At 37.1% G+C, this 18,918-nt stretch overlaps 2 protein-coding genes across 4 annotated transcripts in view; both read right to left on the bottom strand.

The window, feature by feature from the left end:
• Positions 1 to 18,435, bottom strand: part of LOC127510388 (deleted in malignant brain tumors 1 protein-like) — a 103,806-nt gene extending 85,371 nt beyond the window's left edge. For 2 of the 3 annotated variants that reach the window (XM_051889868.1, XM_051889862.1), the window contains exons 1-2: positions 18,320 to 18,435; positions 18,044 to 18,103 (exon numbers count right to left, since the gene is read on the bottom strand). The gene's annotated coding sequence lies outside the window, so the exon portion shown is untranslated. Of the gene's footprint in view, positions 1 to 17,422; positions 17,474 to 17,622; positions 17,866 to 18,043; positions 18,104 to 18,319 lie in introns of all 3 variants that reach the window. The other variant, XM_051889869.1, reaches the window with a different exon arrangement.
• LOC127510393 (scavenger receptor cysteine-rich type 1 protein M130-like) overlaps positions 1 to 18,918 on the bottom strand; it is a 149,868-nt gene that overhangs the window by 104,309 nt on the left and 26,641 nt on the right. Inside the window, exon 4 of the mRNA XM_051889884.1 lies at positions 4,327 to 4,433. Within this exon, the coding sequence (XP_051745844.1) occupies positions 4,327 to 4,433 (107 nt within the window). The remainder of the gene's footprint in view (positions 1 to 4,326; positions 4,434 to 18,918) is intronic.

Raw genomic sequence — 18,918 nt, 5'->3', positions numbered from 1 at the left:
GTTATGCTAATGATTGCTCTTATTTATAACCCAACTCTTACCAGCACACAGCAGCCCCTGGTGATCATCATGGGAGCAGTTGTACTTCTGAGATGATGTTGGACAGAGGTGAATCTGAGATTCATTTCCTCTGCACTGAATCTCTTGTGTCCACATCTGAGCGTCTCCTTTGCCAAAAGCATCTTCTCCCAGCACCTGTACAGGAGCCCCACAGTCCAGCTCTCTACACACAACCTCTGCATCCTGCTGGTCAAAGGCAGCAGCACACACTGAAAACCAACTGTTTCCACGAAGAACCTGTATTCCTCCAGAGCAAGGAGAATCTCCAACAAGTCTGACACCTGAAGTAGCGAGAGAACTGTTAAAGATGTAAACATCTGGTACTGACAATTTATTAGGAATAATATCTTTGCCATACGTGGTAAATCATTAATCTTAGTATTAAATGACATCCATGGCACCCACAGTGCACTTATGTTTATGAACACACAAAAGAAATGGCAAACACTTGCAAAAACTGCAAGCATTTATGATGTTTAAGATGTAGGCTGGTACAATAAAAGCATCTGAGGAAGAAATGATCGAATAGAAATAATCAAAGAAATAATTCAAAAGAATTGTATTAGTTAGTTTTGGAATGGAGTCTATTATTGTGGGATCATCGATTTGCTCACCACAACATCATGTAAAAACAAAATGAGGTCTGGTTTATCATGGTTCAGGCCAGTAAGATGCCTTTTTCCTGTCTAAGTGAGCAGTTTATGCTGTAGGAATTGAGAGCGAACCAAACACAAATGACACTTTCAAACTGAAGCAGAATTCCATATAAATTCCAAATCGACACTCCGGACCCTAAATCAGATGACCTTCCATTTGGGACACCATTCAGTCTAGAAACCCCCAGCTAAGTATTTTATGGCCATGCACGCTTGTAAGAGATGATCCTAACTAAAGGAAGAATATTGTCAATGTTAGGCAGTTAACCCAAGACGTCACACCCACGGATCATTGACTGAAAGTCTGATGCATATGGCACACTTAACTGGAAACACTTCAGGATTTTCAAAGTCGTCATCTGGTTGGTTGAATTCTACAGGATGTCCAGCTGATGTGTGTGTCACATTCTTTAATGGTCCACCTGGAAACAAATGCTGTGACGCAAAACACCCTTGTGGAAGAACGCCATTGTGTTTACAAATGTGACAATGAATGCTTGCAGGATCAACTAAATGCTGGATTTTCAAAAGTATGTGAAGTTCACGGCTCCATTGTTGCAGTAAACTTGCACAACGTTTTTCAATTAATAATTTATTAGATGCACGCCAGTTTGTTATCGCAGGGACATCGACTTTACGTTTTCACGCCCCTAAATATGACGCGGAACAAAACAAACTGTGATTGGTTGCGTTACATGTCAGTGAAATGTCCTCTTGGACGGTCCTTGGCCAATGAAAGCTGCGATAGAGTCCAAACCTTCTGTTGTCGGTCTGAAGGTCTGGTTACTCGAGACTAAGCCAAGACTAATGGTTGAAAAGATGAGACACTGTGACTTGCATGAGGAAAACCATGGGTTAAAGTCAGAGGTTGTTTGATCTCCCAAGACAGAGACTTAAAACAGACCTCCTTCTTCTTAAAGACCTCTGAGTGACCTCTTAAACACAGAACTGAAATCTTTAAAAACCACGGAGACTGCCTTTTACATTTCAAAATGCTTCAGATCATTCCAAAACAATGCTAGACAGACTTATAATCAAAACATTTTGATGTGAATCAAATCTGTATCACATTCTTATTACAGAAATCATGTCTAAATATCCTCTGCTAAGAGCAAGAATGTTAAGAGACCAAGTGACTAGTAAGATAAAATTTACACCCTGAACTAAAGACAATGTCTAATTGGTCAAAACTCTTCTGGGAGGCTGGACAAACGTTTGAATCAAAAACTCAGGACATGAACAAAGAATAAGACAGACTGGAGAACAGATGAAAATGGGTTAACAGCTTCATTCAAGCCATCTAACTACCCTTGTCTCACTTACTTTTCTTTCTTTTACTTAATTTTTTTTTTCTTTTCCATTGAGAGTCTCGTGTTCTGAGTTAAGTTTTGCCTCAAAGTTTCAGTCAACGATTCTACAGCAAAGCCCACTTCCAACTTCCAAATTCATCCACAAGACTTTCCATTTATCTGCAAACAAGTTCCCAGCAAGGACCACGAAGGGAATCCCCATTTAAAGACATAAACGACAGATGCAAGTATACTTCCAGATTCTAGCTGAACTGGTGCATTGATATGAAATTTAATAACCCCGCCTAAGAGACAATAGAAGCGCTAAATTAATGATTGATGGTTCGTTCAGGTCAGATTTTATAAAGTGCATATATTACTAGAAACATGGGATTTCATCATTTCATTCTTAAAACTCACTCTTTCCTCACTTTCTTTCTTTCTGCAACTCATGTGAATGTGTGTGCTTGTGTGTGTTTATGTATTAGATATTAGTTTTATGTGTTAGAATAATCAGTAAAGTCTCGTTTGTATTTAAAGACAAGTGTTCTTGTGTTATGTGCTTACAAATTACATTTCTTGTTTAAGAAAATTAATAGTGTTTTCACTATAGTTTGGATATTAATGTCCGCTACAGAGTGGATTTATGACCCGTTCAAATATGAACACTGGATGATTAATTTGTTTGACTGTAAAATAAGAGATTCCTTCAAAATTCCCTGTAAATGAATTAATAATTCCCTTTGAGTTAAATTGATCTGTTTCCCTTGCAATGCCAATGGTAAAATATTTGGCTAGTCAATCATTAAAACCACCACTTATTGGTGTTATAAGAAAAATATAAAATTTTAGGACCAAAAACGTAAGTTATATGGATCAAAACTAACGCAATAATAAGTTAATAATAAGTGCTCACCTGAGCAGATGACTCCAGAATCTGTATAATGATTACAGTCATAATTAAGCCATTCTGCTGACCCACAGTTCTTCAGTGTAGACTCTGATCCAGTACACAAGACATAATTCATCCAGATTGATCCGGATCCTGGTCCAAAGTGAGCATCACCCAGAGCATCTACAGGTTCTCCACAGTCCAGTTCTCTACACACCACTGCAGCTTCAGTCATATCCCAACCATTATCACAGACTGTTCCCCACTGACCTCTATGAAGAACCTCCACTGTACCAGCACAGCGACTGGTACCACCAACCAACCTCACATTAACACGGTCTGCATAGTAAATAAAGAAAACAAGAGACGAAAAGATATGTATAAACAGAGAAAAGTCAGTAAGAAGAACTGTACAAAGAAAGGGGGGAAAAAAATATTGGTAACACTTTCTATGAAGACCATGCTTATAATGAATTATAGTTCAATTTATACTTATACTTTATACCGCATTATAAGAACAGTTATCGTTACATTTATATTATTTTTTATAATAACTTATAAATCATGCATTTTCCTTTTCAATGCATGTTCATAATCCATTATACACTGATTTATAAGTATTAATTAGTCAGTTGTATGGTTCCATTAATGTATTTATAAAGATGCAACCTGCATTGCTACGATGTTATTATATAATAGTTACAATGACTTTTTATTCAGATTTATTTCTGTCAAATTAGTGAATATATTGTTAATAGCTGTGTTGTGTTAATACATACTTATTAACTAATAATACTTATTGTAAGTAATAGTACAGTTACTAATCTCTATAAATGCATCATTGATGGCTTTAAGTAAAGTGAATATATAGGGCGCAATTTTCCTAAATCAAAAACTAATTGGTACAGCAAACAAATGTCTCTGGAAATATTTTATATATGATCATTTATGAATCAGTGTATAATGGATTATGAGCATGCACATTGAAAAAGCAAATGCATGGCTTATAAGTAATTATAAAAATAATATAAATGTATCTGTATAACTGTTCTTATAATGCAGTATAGGTCTTAATGAGTCTTTATAAATATGTTTATAGAATAGTAATACTTATAAATAAGCATAAATGGGTCTATAAATCATTATAAGCATGGTCTTCTTTCAAAATATTTAATGCAAAGAATCAAAAAATGTGACATTGCATTTCAGTACAGTACAGAAATCTGCTCTAACCTGCACATAGCAGTCCAACATCATTGTCATGAGAACAGTTGTTCACATGCAATGGTGAAGTTGGACAGAAGTGAATCTGAGACTCATTTCCTCTGCACTGAATCTCTTGTGTCCACATCTGAGTGTCTCCTTTGCCAAAAGCATCTTCTCCCAGCACCTGTACAGGAGCCCCACAGTCCAGCTCTCTACACACAACCTCTGCATCCTGCTGGTCAAAGGCAGCAGCACACACTGAAACCCACGTCTGATCATCAAGTATCTCTAACCTCCCAGAGCAGCGAGAACCTCCAACCAGCCTGACTTCTGAAAAAGAAAACAAAACCCACTATGAGTATGAATGAACCTTTAAAGTATGAATGAAACTACCTTTATTTAACAAAATTGTTTTTGGTTACCTGAGCAGATGACTCCAGCACTTTTACTTTGACACAACCCATGAAAGCCCCATATTGTTAATCCACACCTTTTCATTGTGGACTCAGATCCCTTACACATTGCATTATTTATCCAGAATGATCCCGATCCTGGTCCAAAATGGTCATCACCCAGAGCATCTACAGGTTCTCCACAGTCCAGCTCTCTACACACCACTGCAGCATCAGCCAAATCCCAACCGTTATCACATACTCTTCCCCACTGTCCTCTATGAAGAACCTCTACTCTACCAGCACAACGACTGGTACCACCAACCAACCTCACACTCACTATGCCTGTGCATGTAGAAGAAGAAGAAAAAAAAAAAAAAAACATTATAGGATATTTATCAAAAATAAATAAATCGTTCCTGTTGAAATTCTTAACACATACCAGTACACAGCAGCCCAATGTTGTTTTTATGAGAACAGTTGTTTTCATGTGATGATGATGTTGGACAGAGGTGAATCTGAGACTCATTTCCTCTGCACTGAATCTCTTGTGTCCACATCTGAGCATCTCCTTTGCCAAAAGCATCTTCTCCCAGCACCTGTACAGGAGCCCCACAGTCCAGCTCTCTACACACAACCTCTGCATCCTGCTGGTCAAAGGCAGCAGCACACACTGAAACCCATGTCTGATCATCAAGTATCTCTAACCTCCCAGAGCAGCGAGAACCTCCAACCAGCCTGACCTCTAAAAGAACACAGATAATTATAGTTTTTCTTTTTGCAACAAAACATTTATTATAGTATAGAAATATTTTTTTTTACAGACCTTTAAGATGCTAAATTTAAAAAGGTCAACATTTTACTTTGGAAACCAGTAAATATAATTGGAAATGACATTAATCATTTCATTCATATTAACAAGTAAAGGGAAAAGGGGAGAGCAAACACACTGAATTATATAATACAGTATGGTACTCTTTATAATGTCTGGGAGAAAGACATTACTTGACTCACTCACATTCATTGATGTAACTGCCAAAAGCAAATGAACTTGGAAGCAAATAGTAAAGTACAAGCTTCAGCACAGGCTTGGCAGAGAATCACCAGAGAAGATAATCAGCACCTGGTGATGCAGTCATTTCATGCAAAGTATATGCCACAAAGTACTACATGTGACTACTTTTATTTACATATTGTTGTGTCCCAACAGTATGGTGTCCTGAAATGGTGTGACTAATTGTCATGAACTACTCTGAGACATGAAGGCTGAGGATCCAAAAACAGTATTTATTGAAAGGGTAATCCACAATTAAAGTTCAAAAACAGGCAAAGTTCAAAATACAGGGTAAACAGTCACAGAGCACAGGAACACAGGCAAACAGGGAAAACCAAGAAACCGGGCAGAAAGTCAAAACCATGAACATGAGAAACAAAAGACAGCATGCTGAGAAATGCAGAGGTAATGAGCTAATGAGCAACAGCTGAATGCAATGAGTGCTGATGAGTCCAGGCAGAGAATTATGTCTGATGTGGAGTGCCCTCTGGTGGCTGTCAAGGGCACTCCAGCTGGTCATTGTAACATATCCACCCTCCTAAGGAGCGGCTTCCAGATGCTCCTAATATGGCCAGAGAAGTCCAGGAGGGAGGCGGAGAAGAGGCGGACCAGGGGTGGAGGGCCAGGTCCATTGACTGGAAGAAGAACTGAAGACAAAGGAAGAGCAGGAAACCAAGGCGGCGCAGGCTGAGTAGGTGGCCAGGGTGGTGCAGGCCGGCAAGGTGTCTCAGGTTGGCCAGAAGTTCATGTTCACCACTACAGTCACGTCAAGGCAGACAGGAAGTTCTTACACAACCTCTGAGGTCACGTTGATGCCAACAGGAAGTTCAGGAATGACCTCCATGGTTGCATTAGGGTATACAGGGAACTCAGGGGTGACCTCTGTGATCATACCAAGGCAGACAGGAAGTTCATATGTCACGAGAATGGGCTCTGGGACAGGAGCGAACTCTGGAGTGGACTAATGGACTGAGGTGGACTCTGGAGCAAACTCATGGGCTGGAGCGGGCTCTGGAGTAGACTCTTGGGATGGAGGAGGCTCTAGAGCAGATTCATGGGCTGGATCTGATTCTGAAGCGGACTCATTAACTGAAGCGCAGTGCATGGCCCAAACACACCAAATGGCCATTGCTGTAATGGGGAGTGCAATTGTCAGTGGGACCACCTCTGAGACCCCCAGACTTGATGCCGCTGCAGAGATACCAGCTGCTTGCATCAGCCAGTCACAAATGCCTAGGGGTTGCCTTAATGCCTTCATGTGCAATGTTAATGACAACCGGGAACACTGACATGGCGTCTATGACGGCTGAAGGCTCTGGCAGAGCACTCATGAAGGCTAAAGACTCTGGCGTAGTGTTTGTGAAGGCTGGCGGTTCCAGTGTAGCTTCAGTGAAGGCTGGAGGCTCTGCCATTGTGGCCATGTTGGCTGGAGGTTCTAACGTGGCGGCCATGTTGATTGAGGACTCTGGTATGGCAGCCATGTTGTGAACCGGCTCTGGCGTGGGAGCCATGTTGTGAACAAGCTCTGGCGTAAGAGCCACAGGGCAGGAAGGTAAATAGAGCATAGGGCTAGCAACCATTAAAACAGGACATGCTGGTGATCGTGGTGGGCCAAGTTCCGTTGCCACTGGAACTAGGTGCAAGGTGCAAAACTCTTGTACATGGTCCTCAAGAGATCGGTTACCCTGGCATAGGCAGATAGTTCGAACTGCTGGATCCATAATGTGGCGAAGTGTTCTGTCATGAACTGCTCTGCGACACGCAGGCTGAGGATCAAATGCACGTAACACTAATAAAGTGTTGCAACCAAAATGTATGAAAATATTCTTTAATAAAACCTGAGATTGAGCACTTTAACAACTTGTGCATTGTTTTTATTACAAATCTAAAACTGTGGAGTACGGGGGAAATCTGACAAAGGAAAAAAGTTCTTTGTCCTAGACATCATGGAGGGCACTGTATATGTGACAGGACAGATATTTACTGTGGTGTCTTTTCCCAAGATGTTTTGTAAAAATGGACTAAATAGTGCCTTAAAATAAAATTGACTGAAATCAGGTCTTATATCTTAATATATATATATATATATATATATATATATATATATATATATATATATATATATATATATATATATATATATATATATAATATTATAATATTAATATCTTAATATATTATATATATATATATATATATATATATATATATATATATCTGTACTCATGAAAGTATAGACAGTATCCAGCATAAACCAAAGAAGAGGAAACACTGTTTTATTGTCTGTTTTTAAAAAGAGCTAATGCTTGAGCCAGAATCTCTTCGAAATAGTTATACTGTAAGCATAAATGTACATGTCAATAGAACATCAATTCAAAAACAATCAAATATATCACTGAAAACTTTTATATTTAACAAAAATGAAACAAATGTACCTTTGATGTGTCAATTAGAAAGCTACTAAAAAATAAAAAAATTAAATAAGCTAATGAATAGAACAAGCAGGACAATAGAATATCAAAACAGAGAATAAATTGAATGCCAAAGGATATGAATTTATGAATATAAATAAGCAATATATCAAAGTGTAATTATAGCCCAAGCACTGAAAGTGCTCATTGTTATACTAAGGATTATTGGGGGCCTTAGCTTTGGAGCCCTTAACATGCTTACAAACTCATGAAAATTGGCACTCACGTCAAATAGCATATGGGAATGGCAGGGAGGCTCTGCAGCACCCCCTTTTACACACTATAAACTTGCTGCATACTTTGTGCATAGCTGTATGTATATGTATGAAACTCTGTACAGTACATGTATTGTTTTCATTGACCTGAACAAACTTTTACCCTGACATTCAGTAGCTCTGTCAAACGGAATCCTCCTAATGGGATTTTGTAAATCTTCAAACGATGTTGCCATGGTGAGGGATTTAATTAATGACAAAATGGTGAAACAGGAAGAATCTCATATCTTTTAAGTGCATTGTCTGATTTAGATAAAACTGGTGTTGTATGTTTGGTAATGGGTGTTGAACATGTGAATGTGGCTATTGTGGGTCACAGTCATAGTGCCACAGGAGTGTAGAACATACTGTGCAACAGACTTTGAAATAGTCTTCTTATATTTACCCAATGCATGTGCGCACCGTTAATTTTTTTTCTAGAGCCACCATGTGGCAATGTATATGTGCTAGGACCGGAATTAAGAACCACTGCATTAATCATGTCATCTGTTATTTGGGGTATTATTTGGGTCTGACAATCTCAGCATCTGGACAATCTGACATGGCATTAAAAGATCTGACCAACAAGGCATGTAGGGCTTATAATAGCATAAGAATAAACACTGTTCAAATTCAACCCACCACTTAAGGTAAGCGTATAAAATACATGCGGTTAAACCTAGTTATTAGGCATAATTAAGTATAATTAAAAAATAAATAAAAAAAAAAATAGGTAAGAGGGTTAAATGAAACATGTTTTTAATGATGACAGGGTTTGGGAAAGTATACCTGAGCAGATGACTCCAGCATCTCTAGTATGATCACAGTAAGCTTTACCCCATCCTGCTGACTCACAGTCCTTCAGGGAGGATTCTGAACCAACACATCTGACATAACTCCTCCAGATTCGTCCTGATCCTTGTCCAAAGTGTGCATTAGAAAGAGCATCTACAGGTTCTCCACAGTCCAGCTCTCTACACACCACTGCAGCATCACTCAAATCCCAATTAACATCACACACTGTTCCCCACTGTCCTCTATGAAGAACCTCCACTCTACCAGCACAGCGACTGTGACCACCAACCAACCTCACATTCACACTGACTGTAGAGAGAGGGAGAGGCATGTGACTTTTTTTTTTTATTGTTTTTGTTTTTATTGTTATCTAAAACACCACATTACAGTCAAACCTTTTAAAACAAGCAATTAAAAACACAATTCTAACCACTTGAGATAATCCCTGAAAGTAACATCGCTTCATCACTTTTTCTTCATTTCTTTTTCTGTGTACTTACCAGCTGTGATGAGTTTTACAACTGTAGTCAGTAAAATGAGTGTCAGGCATCTCTCCATCTCTCTCTGCTTGATTAATTCAACATCCAGTTCAAGCTTCTCCGCACTGATGATACAGAAGTACAGGCATCCTCTCACACCCCTTAATGAGAGAGAAAGAGGTCCAACACCCTCCAATCACACTCGCTGTTACCTTATTAGACACAACAGAGGAAATCATCAAACAATTCAGTGACGAATGAGAGGAGGCTTTTATGACTTTCTCCATATATATCTAACTGTCAGCGCTGATGAACTCCTCCTCCCCACCCATCAAGACTGAGGGTATACACTCTCACACTCTCTCTCTCTCACACACACACATACATATATTTGACTTACAGGAGACAGGAAACTCTCCAGTTTATTTACAGCATCAAAGCCCAACACCTGCAGAGACGAGATAAAAACACTGATAACTAACTGTAAATGTCCTAAACACTGTCTATTAGTGTATACATATGTTAGCATGACATTAACACACAATAAACGCAACTCTGAATGCTATTGTAAAATGGCATTTAAAAAACTTAAGTTGATAAATGCTGGCAAGAGCACAGTGCACAAGTTAGCTCTAATTACACAGAGGGGTGGAAAACATCAGAAAAAATTTATTTTGTGAAACATTCCTTTCATGTGTGTGAAATAATTGCTTTGACAAATGTGAAACTGACCCAATTCCACAAAAGTGGTTTCAGGTGGCCCACAAAAACCATAACTCTCATTCAGTGAAGATAAGCATGTTGTTCACCTTGTGACCAGCAGAGAGAGCCAGTCCTACAGTACATATCTGCCAAAGCATCCTGTACTACGTCTTCATACTTTGAGTATTTTACAGTGTGGACAAGAGCTTTCTAAGTGATTTTTCTTAATAGCAAGTAAAAAAATGTCCCTCCTACCTGACTTTCAGGGCACAGAAAAATAATAATAAAATAAAGTAAAAATAAAATAAATAAAATATTACAAGGCCACATTACAAGACTTAATTGTGATGTGAAAATACGTGGCAGTAATGGGCAATTTTAACTTAAATAAATTGTGGTTGTTGATAGTATTTGTAGCTTTAAAAGAGACCTACAGCAGCAGCAAACAGACTTGACACACACATATATTAGTGAGGATATTGCTTAGATTTCCAATAAATTTATATCAGGTTAATGATATTTTTTATCGCCTAACTAACCCAACCGCTACGCCTAAACCTACCCGTCACAAATCATTCCCATCACATCTGACAGAGTTGCTGCCAAACTGCACGATTCATAGCAACAGTTTCCAAGGATGTGGGCCCATACTTCTTTAGGCAGACTTATAGTTGGTCCTTCAGCCATTTTTTTTTTTTTTTTTTTTTGTTGACCACCTGCATCTCAGAGGCTGAGATGTAATTGACCATACAATGCCTTTAGGCGATTAGGTGGCATTCTGATGACATGACCAAGCCATCTTAGTTGTTAGAGCATTATGGTTGCTTCTAGACTCCAGCATTTTTTTTTTTTTTTTTTTTTTTTTTTTGCAGGAATCTTCATACACATAATGATTTTTAAACTAAACAAACTTTACATTCTATTCCCTAACCTTAACCCTTACAGAAAACATTCTGTGGACTGACATTTTGTCCCCACAATGTCAAAAAGTTCAGGTTTTACTATCCTTGTGGGGACATTTGTATAGCACACCACACACACGTCAGGTTTTAATGTTTTATGGGGCCTTTCCATAGACATAATGATTTTTACACCGTACAAACTGAGCTGTCTCCTAACCTTAACCCCCTAAACCTACTTATCACAGAAAACTTTCTGCATTTTTACAATTTCAAAAAAAAAAAAGAAAGAAAAAAAAAAAGAAACATTTAGTATGATTTATAAGCCGTTTTTCTCAAGAGGACCAAAAATGTCCCCACAAGGGCAAGGATTTTATCCCCACAACGTATGGTTCACCTGAACCACACACACAAACACATGCACACACACAAAAAGCATTCACAATGGTGTTATTCAGATTTGCTTTAATAGCCTATGAATCTGTTTTAGAAATTTAAATTGCGGCAATTCATCTGTATCCACATGATGGCAATAAAAGATCGAAAAATATGACTGAAATTACAAAACTTAAACATTCTGGATCAGTCTGAACTGTCATTAGAGACTACCATGGTTGTTGTGTGTTTCTATATGCCTAGGCTATATAAACTATAATGTTGCAGGTGGTTTGAACAGCTTGAAACTGAAATCATAGTGAAGCATCAAGCGTCAAAACTTAAAAATAAATAAGAAGCAAAACCTGTAAGATCCTTACTGTATTCATATCTGGAGCAGTTTCCTTCAGAGACAATATTTGCGCTGAAACAGAGCAACGAAGGCAATTATAACAAAAGTATTCACAACTGGAGGCGAGAATGCAAACACAAACTTAATTTAGCATGATAAACAGAAACTCTCAAATCTTAGTCTAGGCAAGTACTTCCCTCATTCTTGTTTAATCTATTTGGGTAGGTTAGTTAAAAAAAAAAGATCAAAACACTAACACACTTTTTAACTTATTATTGGATTATAAATGAAAGTGTCAGAACAGTAGGCTAATTACTTAATTGATTAGTTACCATATCAGTGTGGTCATAGGTCATCTCATCAATGTTTTTTTGTGTTTAGACAGGATAAAACTTACATTTTCTTGTAATGAGTATACATGTTATAAATCGTACGAATATTTTTATTTTGCTAAACAGCTACTGCTTTCTGTCGTCACATTCTGCAAACTTAACGCAACCAATCACATACGTCACATCACATCACATGCGTACTAGCAATTAAAGGGACCGCAATCATTTTCATCAAAACAATACACTCGTTAATAATTAACTTTTTTTTTTTTTTTTTAGTTTGAATAAATTCTATTGATAGTTTGCCGCATAGTATGATATTCCCAATTCAGATTCAGGGTTTTTCTCCCCTGCAAAAGCACTTTAGATGCTCGACTCAATTTGTGAAACTTGCGGGGAAATATGTTAATGGAAACTCAATCATGACACACACACACAAAAAAATGTTTTTAATCAATTATCATTACATTTTAAATATTAACATTGGAGGAATATCCTACATTAAGCACATAGGCTACCGTTGTATTTCCAGAAGATAAAAAAAGTTAAAGAAGAAGATGATGATGATGGGCATGCTCTTTTTTTGAGAGTTTTATTTTTTATTGAAGGGGTCACAAAGACCTCAAATTATGCATAGACCTCAACACATATGTGTAGATGTGTTGTGTATATACTGTAATTTGCTCACTTTAGCATTTACATCACTGAAATTAATTACAAATGACAGAACATGTTCAGGTAGAGGTATTAATTATACAGAGTTAATGCTCTTACATTTCATCTTTTCGTACTACTTATTTATGGTTTAAGCAACAGACCATCGTTATGACTGACTTTACTGATTTTTTTTTTTTTTTTTTTTCAGTCGGGGCACAACCAAATATTGTAATTAAATGAAACAAATCATTTTAATGATGGCAGTTAGTTGTTTTTTTTTTGGTTCGTCTGATTGGTCACTTGTTTTCTCGACAACTGCAGAGTGGACACTCCTCCAGTACCATGGACAGCGACTGGAACAATTCAGCACCTGTGGAAAGCGGCTTCCGGGAGGAATGAACCGAACCCCTCGCCGTTGGAAGGTGCTCGAAATACGACAAAATTGCTAAAATAATATTTGATAAACTTTCTCTATTAAAGTAATGAGACATACATTCAGAATAAGGTCCTCTGCATTTCTCCTGGTTGAATGAAAAGTTTTAGGCAATATTAAAAAAGAAATACAGATTAATATTAATAGCTGTAATTGTAGGCGGTTCACACACTCTCTCCCTGTTCATTTGGCTCCTCTTCCCAATTCTCTGTTAACTAAAAAAAAAAAAAAAAAAAAAAAAAAAAAAAAAAAAAAAAAATCTGATAATTTTTTATCAGATTATAATTTTTTAATTTATAGTCTAGACATGCACCAGCTGGTGACTACTTGAGCTGACAGCAAATGAAAATAAATAAGATGGTGAACAAATTATTTGTTTTAGATGAAACTGGTTGCCAGAGGTGAACATAATAAGACACGTCTGATTGAAACCCCTCAGACTCCCTTACAGCTCCAACATTTCATTCACAAGATATGACATCATCATAATTCTTCAGTGTTTCCTCTAAAGATGTACAGCAGATGCATATTAGGTACATATATGTCATCCCAAAATAAACTAGACTGTAAAAATCACCTTCTCTCCTATTTATTTATGTTGAAGTAATAATTTTAGTATGGAATATTCTCACAGTCGAGTATATCAGTGTCGACATCATGCTCCTCTGGATCCTCTTTATCCATTTTGTCTGCATCAATGAAAATAATGCATAAAAATAAAGCATATGCTCTTAGAAAAGTCAGTTAAAACAGGGCACAATGTATTGTGTTAACATGAAGGAATTTTCTGTAAAAATAACAGATAATTTCCTAACAGAAAATTACCAGCACCTTTTCCGTTTTTCTAAATATTTTTCCTTACAGCGTAGAACCAGTATAACAACCAAAATGTTGTTAAATGATGAACTGCATTAATAATGCAGTTCATAGTTCAGAAATGCTGACATGGATGTCTACCCTTCGTCAAACCTCCCCTCACACTAACACCTGTGTGCTCTCTCACTGACTGCAGTACAAACACAGCGCTGTGGTTTTCACTGCTGAATTCTGTGGTTAAAAGCAGGAAGCCTAACAGGATTAACATTTCTTCACTTTAACTGTCAAAAAGACTTGTAGAATCATTAAACATGTCAGCATGGTAAAATAAAACTAACAAATACTTTGATCACTTTGACCTTTCACACCTATAGTATAAAATGTTTTATCATTATTATTAATAATGGTGATCATTTCAGCAATCTCACTTTTCTGAGTGAAGTGATTGTGTCGATTAGTGGGCCTGTAATGGATCTCCTAATAAACAGCCTCAGTCTTCTTAGAGAGAGCTGTGAGTGTAGAGAGACAAACCTGCTGTCAGTTCACAACACATGACTGATCACACACTGAATAAGACACAATATGACAGTCTCTGGATCTCTCCTACCTCTCCTCATCACTCTGTTCTGCTGAATCAGTATAAGCAGTGGCACTAAGAGCAGTAAGAGAGAGCACAGAGAGAGACGCTGCTGGAGGAGTTTGTGGAGGAGAGACTGATGTTGAGCTCACTGTCTGAGAAACTGGAGGAGAAGATGATGTTGTTGTGGCAGGAGTAGTGGACACTGACACTGGAAAAACAGACACAGACACATCATGCAAATACACAAATTTTATTAATAATAAAATTAAGTAAAAATGAATAAAATTGCTCAGTGTTTTGTTGTGACCTGCACAGGTGAGTCCAGCGTGCTCTTTGTGGGAGCAGTCAGTGTGGTTCTTCAGGGAGAGAGGACAGTCCCACAGGTGAATCTCATTCCCTCTGCACTCGACTCTGTTCAGCCACACAACACCGGCCCTCCCCTCCACTCAGTCTGAGAGGAATACACTTTAAAATGTATGTGTCATACATGTGGAGACTCATCAGTTATCTCTTACCAGATAGATAATTCACAAGTATATGTTTGAAGAAAAAGCAATTAGGCATTCATATATTACTGGTCTCATTAACAGAACATAACCTACTCACTTGAACACTGTCTCTGGTGAGGAGATGCTGAACATGTCAGAAGACTCCGTGGCGACTCAGGACTCTTTCTCTGAGATTACAACATGTGAAACCCAATAAAACCTTAAGATGGAAACTAAATTCTTTTGAAAACTTTAACAATTTAAGATTATGGTTTACTATAAAAAAAAACCTCTAAAATCAAGAAATTTAATCATGATTAAATCATTAAATTAAGTCTTACCAAAGCAATTGGCTACCTCATTATCATAACAGTTGTTCTGTCCCTAGGGTAAAGATGGACACTACCACAATGTCATGTTTTTGACATTTAAGATGATCTAACCAGTTAGGAGCAGATCTCAGGCCCACTGAATATCTGGGTTCACTGAAAGATCTTCCACAGTTAAGCTCTTGACAGATCAGATTTGCTGTGTCTCTGAACCTCCACTCTACCAGCACAGGGACTGTGACCTCCAACCAACCTCACACTGCCTGCACACAAGACTGGTGTGAAAAATAATAAAACCCGCATCAAACCACAAGACCATTTCATGCAATTACAAAAAAAAAAAAAAAAAATATATATATATATATATATATATATATAATAAATATCAGTAAAGAAATATAAACAATCTATATAAATCAAACTAAGATAAATTAAATATTACACAAGATATTGATGTACACAGGAAGATCCTTATGTAAAATATTAAACTACTCTCATTTAATATGTTGAAAGGAACTGTCTGGCCCTTTAACTGAAGGTAAAAATACCTGCAATGGTGAGTGTGACGACTGTGGACATCAGTAGGATTGTCAGACAGTTCTTCATCTTCCTCTGCTCTGCACTTCAGCACAAACTTTTCATCAGCTCTCTTAGCAATTCTGAAGAAAACAGAGTGAATGTGGGAAACACTTCAGAGTACATACAGCGCTAAAGTCAGACACAAGCACTGATAACTGCTGACGAAAAACACTAAGACAGAGAGGCATATCAAACTACTCCTGAATAACTGTATACAATATTTCATAGACTTTTATTTAATTTTGCATTTTGTGTGCAAAAAAAAGTTTGAAAAAAATGTCGCAACATTCCCCAGTTTCACAATAATGATAATAATAATAATAATAATAATAATAAATAATGATATGATACCATGCACACAGTCAGTCTGATTTTAAATGCTAAACAGAAAAAAAAAAAAAAAAAAAATCAAATAAATTCAAACCAGCAATCAAATTTGACACAAATATAAAACAAGTACATAAAACAAACATATGCATGCCATGTATCAATGTCTGACTGTCACAAAACACTCTGCAGGACATAAAGTGAACAACAAGCTCTTCTGCTCAGTTCAAAGAGTCTTTACATTCTTTTGAGGTAAAGATCCTTGACCACAGCTGCTGTTTGTAAACTTGTTTCCCAAAGTACATTATTTAGCAAAATATTGTGTACACTATCAGTGGGTCTACATTCAAAAGGAATATGATATATATATATATATATATATATATATATATTTTTTTTTTTTTTTTTTTTTTTTTTTAAGTATGATGTTTTTAAGTTGTAAAATATTAAAGACTGGGACAGTGGAAATTAAATGGTGAAGCATCTGAAATCATAACAATTATATACAAACTGATTAAATGTTAGGAAAAACGATTTTTTTTTTTTCTCAAATTGCCAAATCTACATCATAGAAATGTTTCAGATCACTTAAAAGCTTTGAAAGGATTTGAGGCAGTGGGTGTGGTTTGAGTTATACAGTCCCTCCCTGTTTTCCTGGCTCCTCCCCCACATCATCATAGTCTGTCATTAGAAAACAAGAGCAAATTAATTTATCAATATATGCTTTTTAAAAAGTATTATAAAACACATCGATATTGGCAGTCAAGTTAAATGAGCTATCATGATCACAGAAATTGATATAAAAACTATATGTAAATTCAGTGTAAGGTAAAAAGGCGTCAGTAACGTACCAAACACATCACTCATATACTCCCTGACACTCTTAACATCATCATAATCCTCCTGAACACCATCTAAAATAAATGTTTTTATTATTAATTACATGAATTTATATGCCACTATAATTTGAAGACAAACAAAAAATGTGTAATTTGAGACCCACACCTGCTTTATCATTGGAGAATTGTCGTACAATGATGACATCATCATAGTTTTCTGGCAAAACAAAATAGACAAAATAATGAAAAATTGAATGCATCCATTAAATGTACAAAATCTGGGATTTTGAAACAGTGCATATGTATAATTAAAATGCATATACATTTATATTGTTAAACCTGTAGAAATGATTATAAGAAATAAACCCGTATCACGAGGTCTCAGTCCAACAGTGATTATATCATCATAATTCTCAGGTGTGATTTGCTGCTCTTCTAAATGAGTTAATAGTAAAGAGGAAATAAACAGAAACTGATTTTGATTTTACTATTCAGAGGCCCAATAGTTCATTTAATTTAGTGAAGTCAGTTAAAGTCACTGACCTTTCGGCCCTTCAGTGGTGATGACGTCATTGCAGTAGTCAGGAGCGGCTCCTACTGCAGAATTTGCTTTAAAAAGCGTAGATGAAAAAAAAAAAAAGATTCAATAAATGAATGTTTTTAGATTTATATCATTTAAACTCAGGTAATAAAAACATTAACTTAGCAGGTTAATTAAACATCCATTCATTTCTGTATGTAGCAGATAAGATTTGAGTTATATTGGTTTATATTTGAGTCGTCTAACCTGAAAGAAGCTCATCAGCATCTTCATACCCAGAATGCTGTTCAGTAGAAAGGACACTTCCTGTTGTGGAGAAGTAGAAGCATCAGACATGTTCACAATCACAAATCAGCCAAAATCCCCATATCATTTGGATCACATAGCACTAACCCTATATCATTTACTACAAGTGACACAAACAAGGTACAAATGAATCTATGTGATTTACTCCACTCACCCTCTGAATAAACTGATTACCCTGTTGATCTCCACAAATCAGACACTATGACACTTACTCACCCCTCTGAGTGAAGTGACGGTGTCTGTGATGAATTTCCTCATAAACGGCCTCAGTCGTGCTCCTGTGTCTCCTCTTAGAGAGAGCTGTGAGTGTAGACAGACAAACCTGCTGTCAGTTCACAACACATGACTGATCACACACTGAATAAGACACAATATGACAGTCTCTGGATCTCTCCTACCTCTCCTCATCACTCTGTTCTGCTGAATCAGTATAAGCAGTGGCACTAAGAGCAGTAAGAGCACAACTCCCAGTACAATCACAAGCACAGAGAGAGACGCTGCTGGAGGAGTTTGTGGAGGAGAGACTGATGTTGAGCTCACTGTCTGAGAAACTGGAGGAGAAGATGATGTTGTTGTGGCAGGAGTAGTGGACACTGACAAATCTGACAAAACAGACACAAACACATTCAATATCATGCAAATACACAAATATTATTCATTCTACAATTATCTAAAATTTATTTTCTGTGACCTGCACAGGTGAGTCCAGCGTGCTCTTTGTGGGAGCAGTCAGTGTGGTTCTTCAGGGAGAGAGGACAGTCCCACAGGTGAATCTCATTCCCTCTGCACTCGACTCTGTTCAGCCACACAACACC

This window comes from Ctenopharyngodon idella, chromosome 4, assembly GCF_019924925.1.
Source record: "Ctenopharyngodon idella isolate HZGC_01 chromosome 4, HZGC01, whole genome shotgun sequence".
NCBI lineage: Eukaryota > Metazoa > Chordata > Actinopteri > Cypriniformes > Xenocyprididae > Ctenopharyngodon > Ctenopharyngodon idella.
This window is presented reverse-complemented; position numbering and strand designations above follow the sequence as displayed.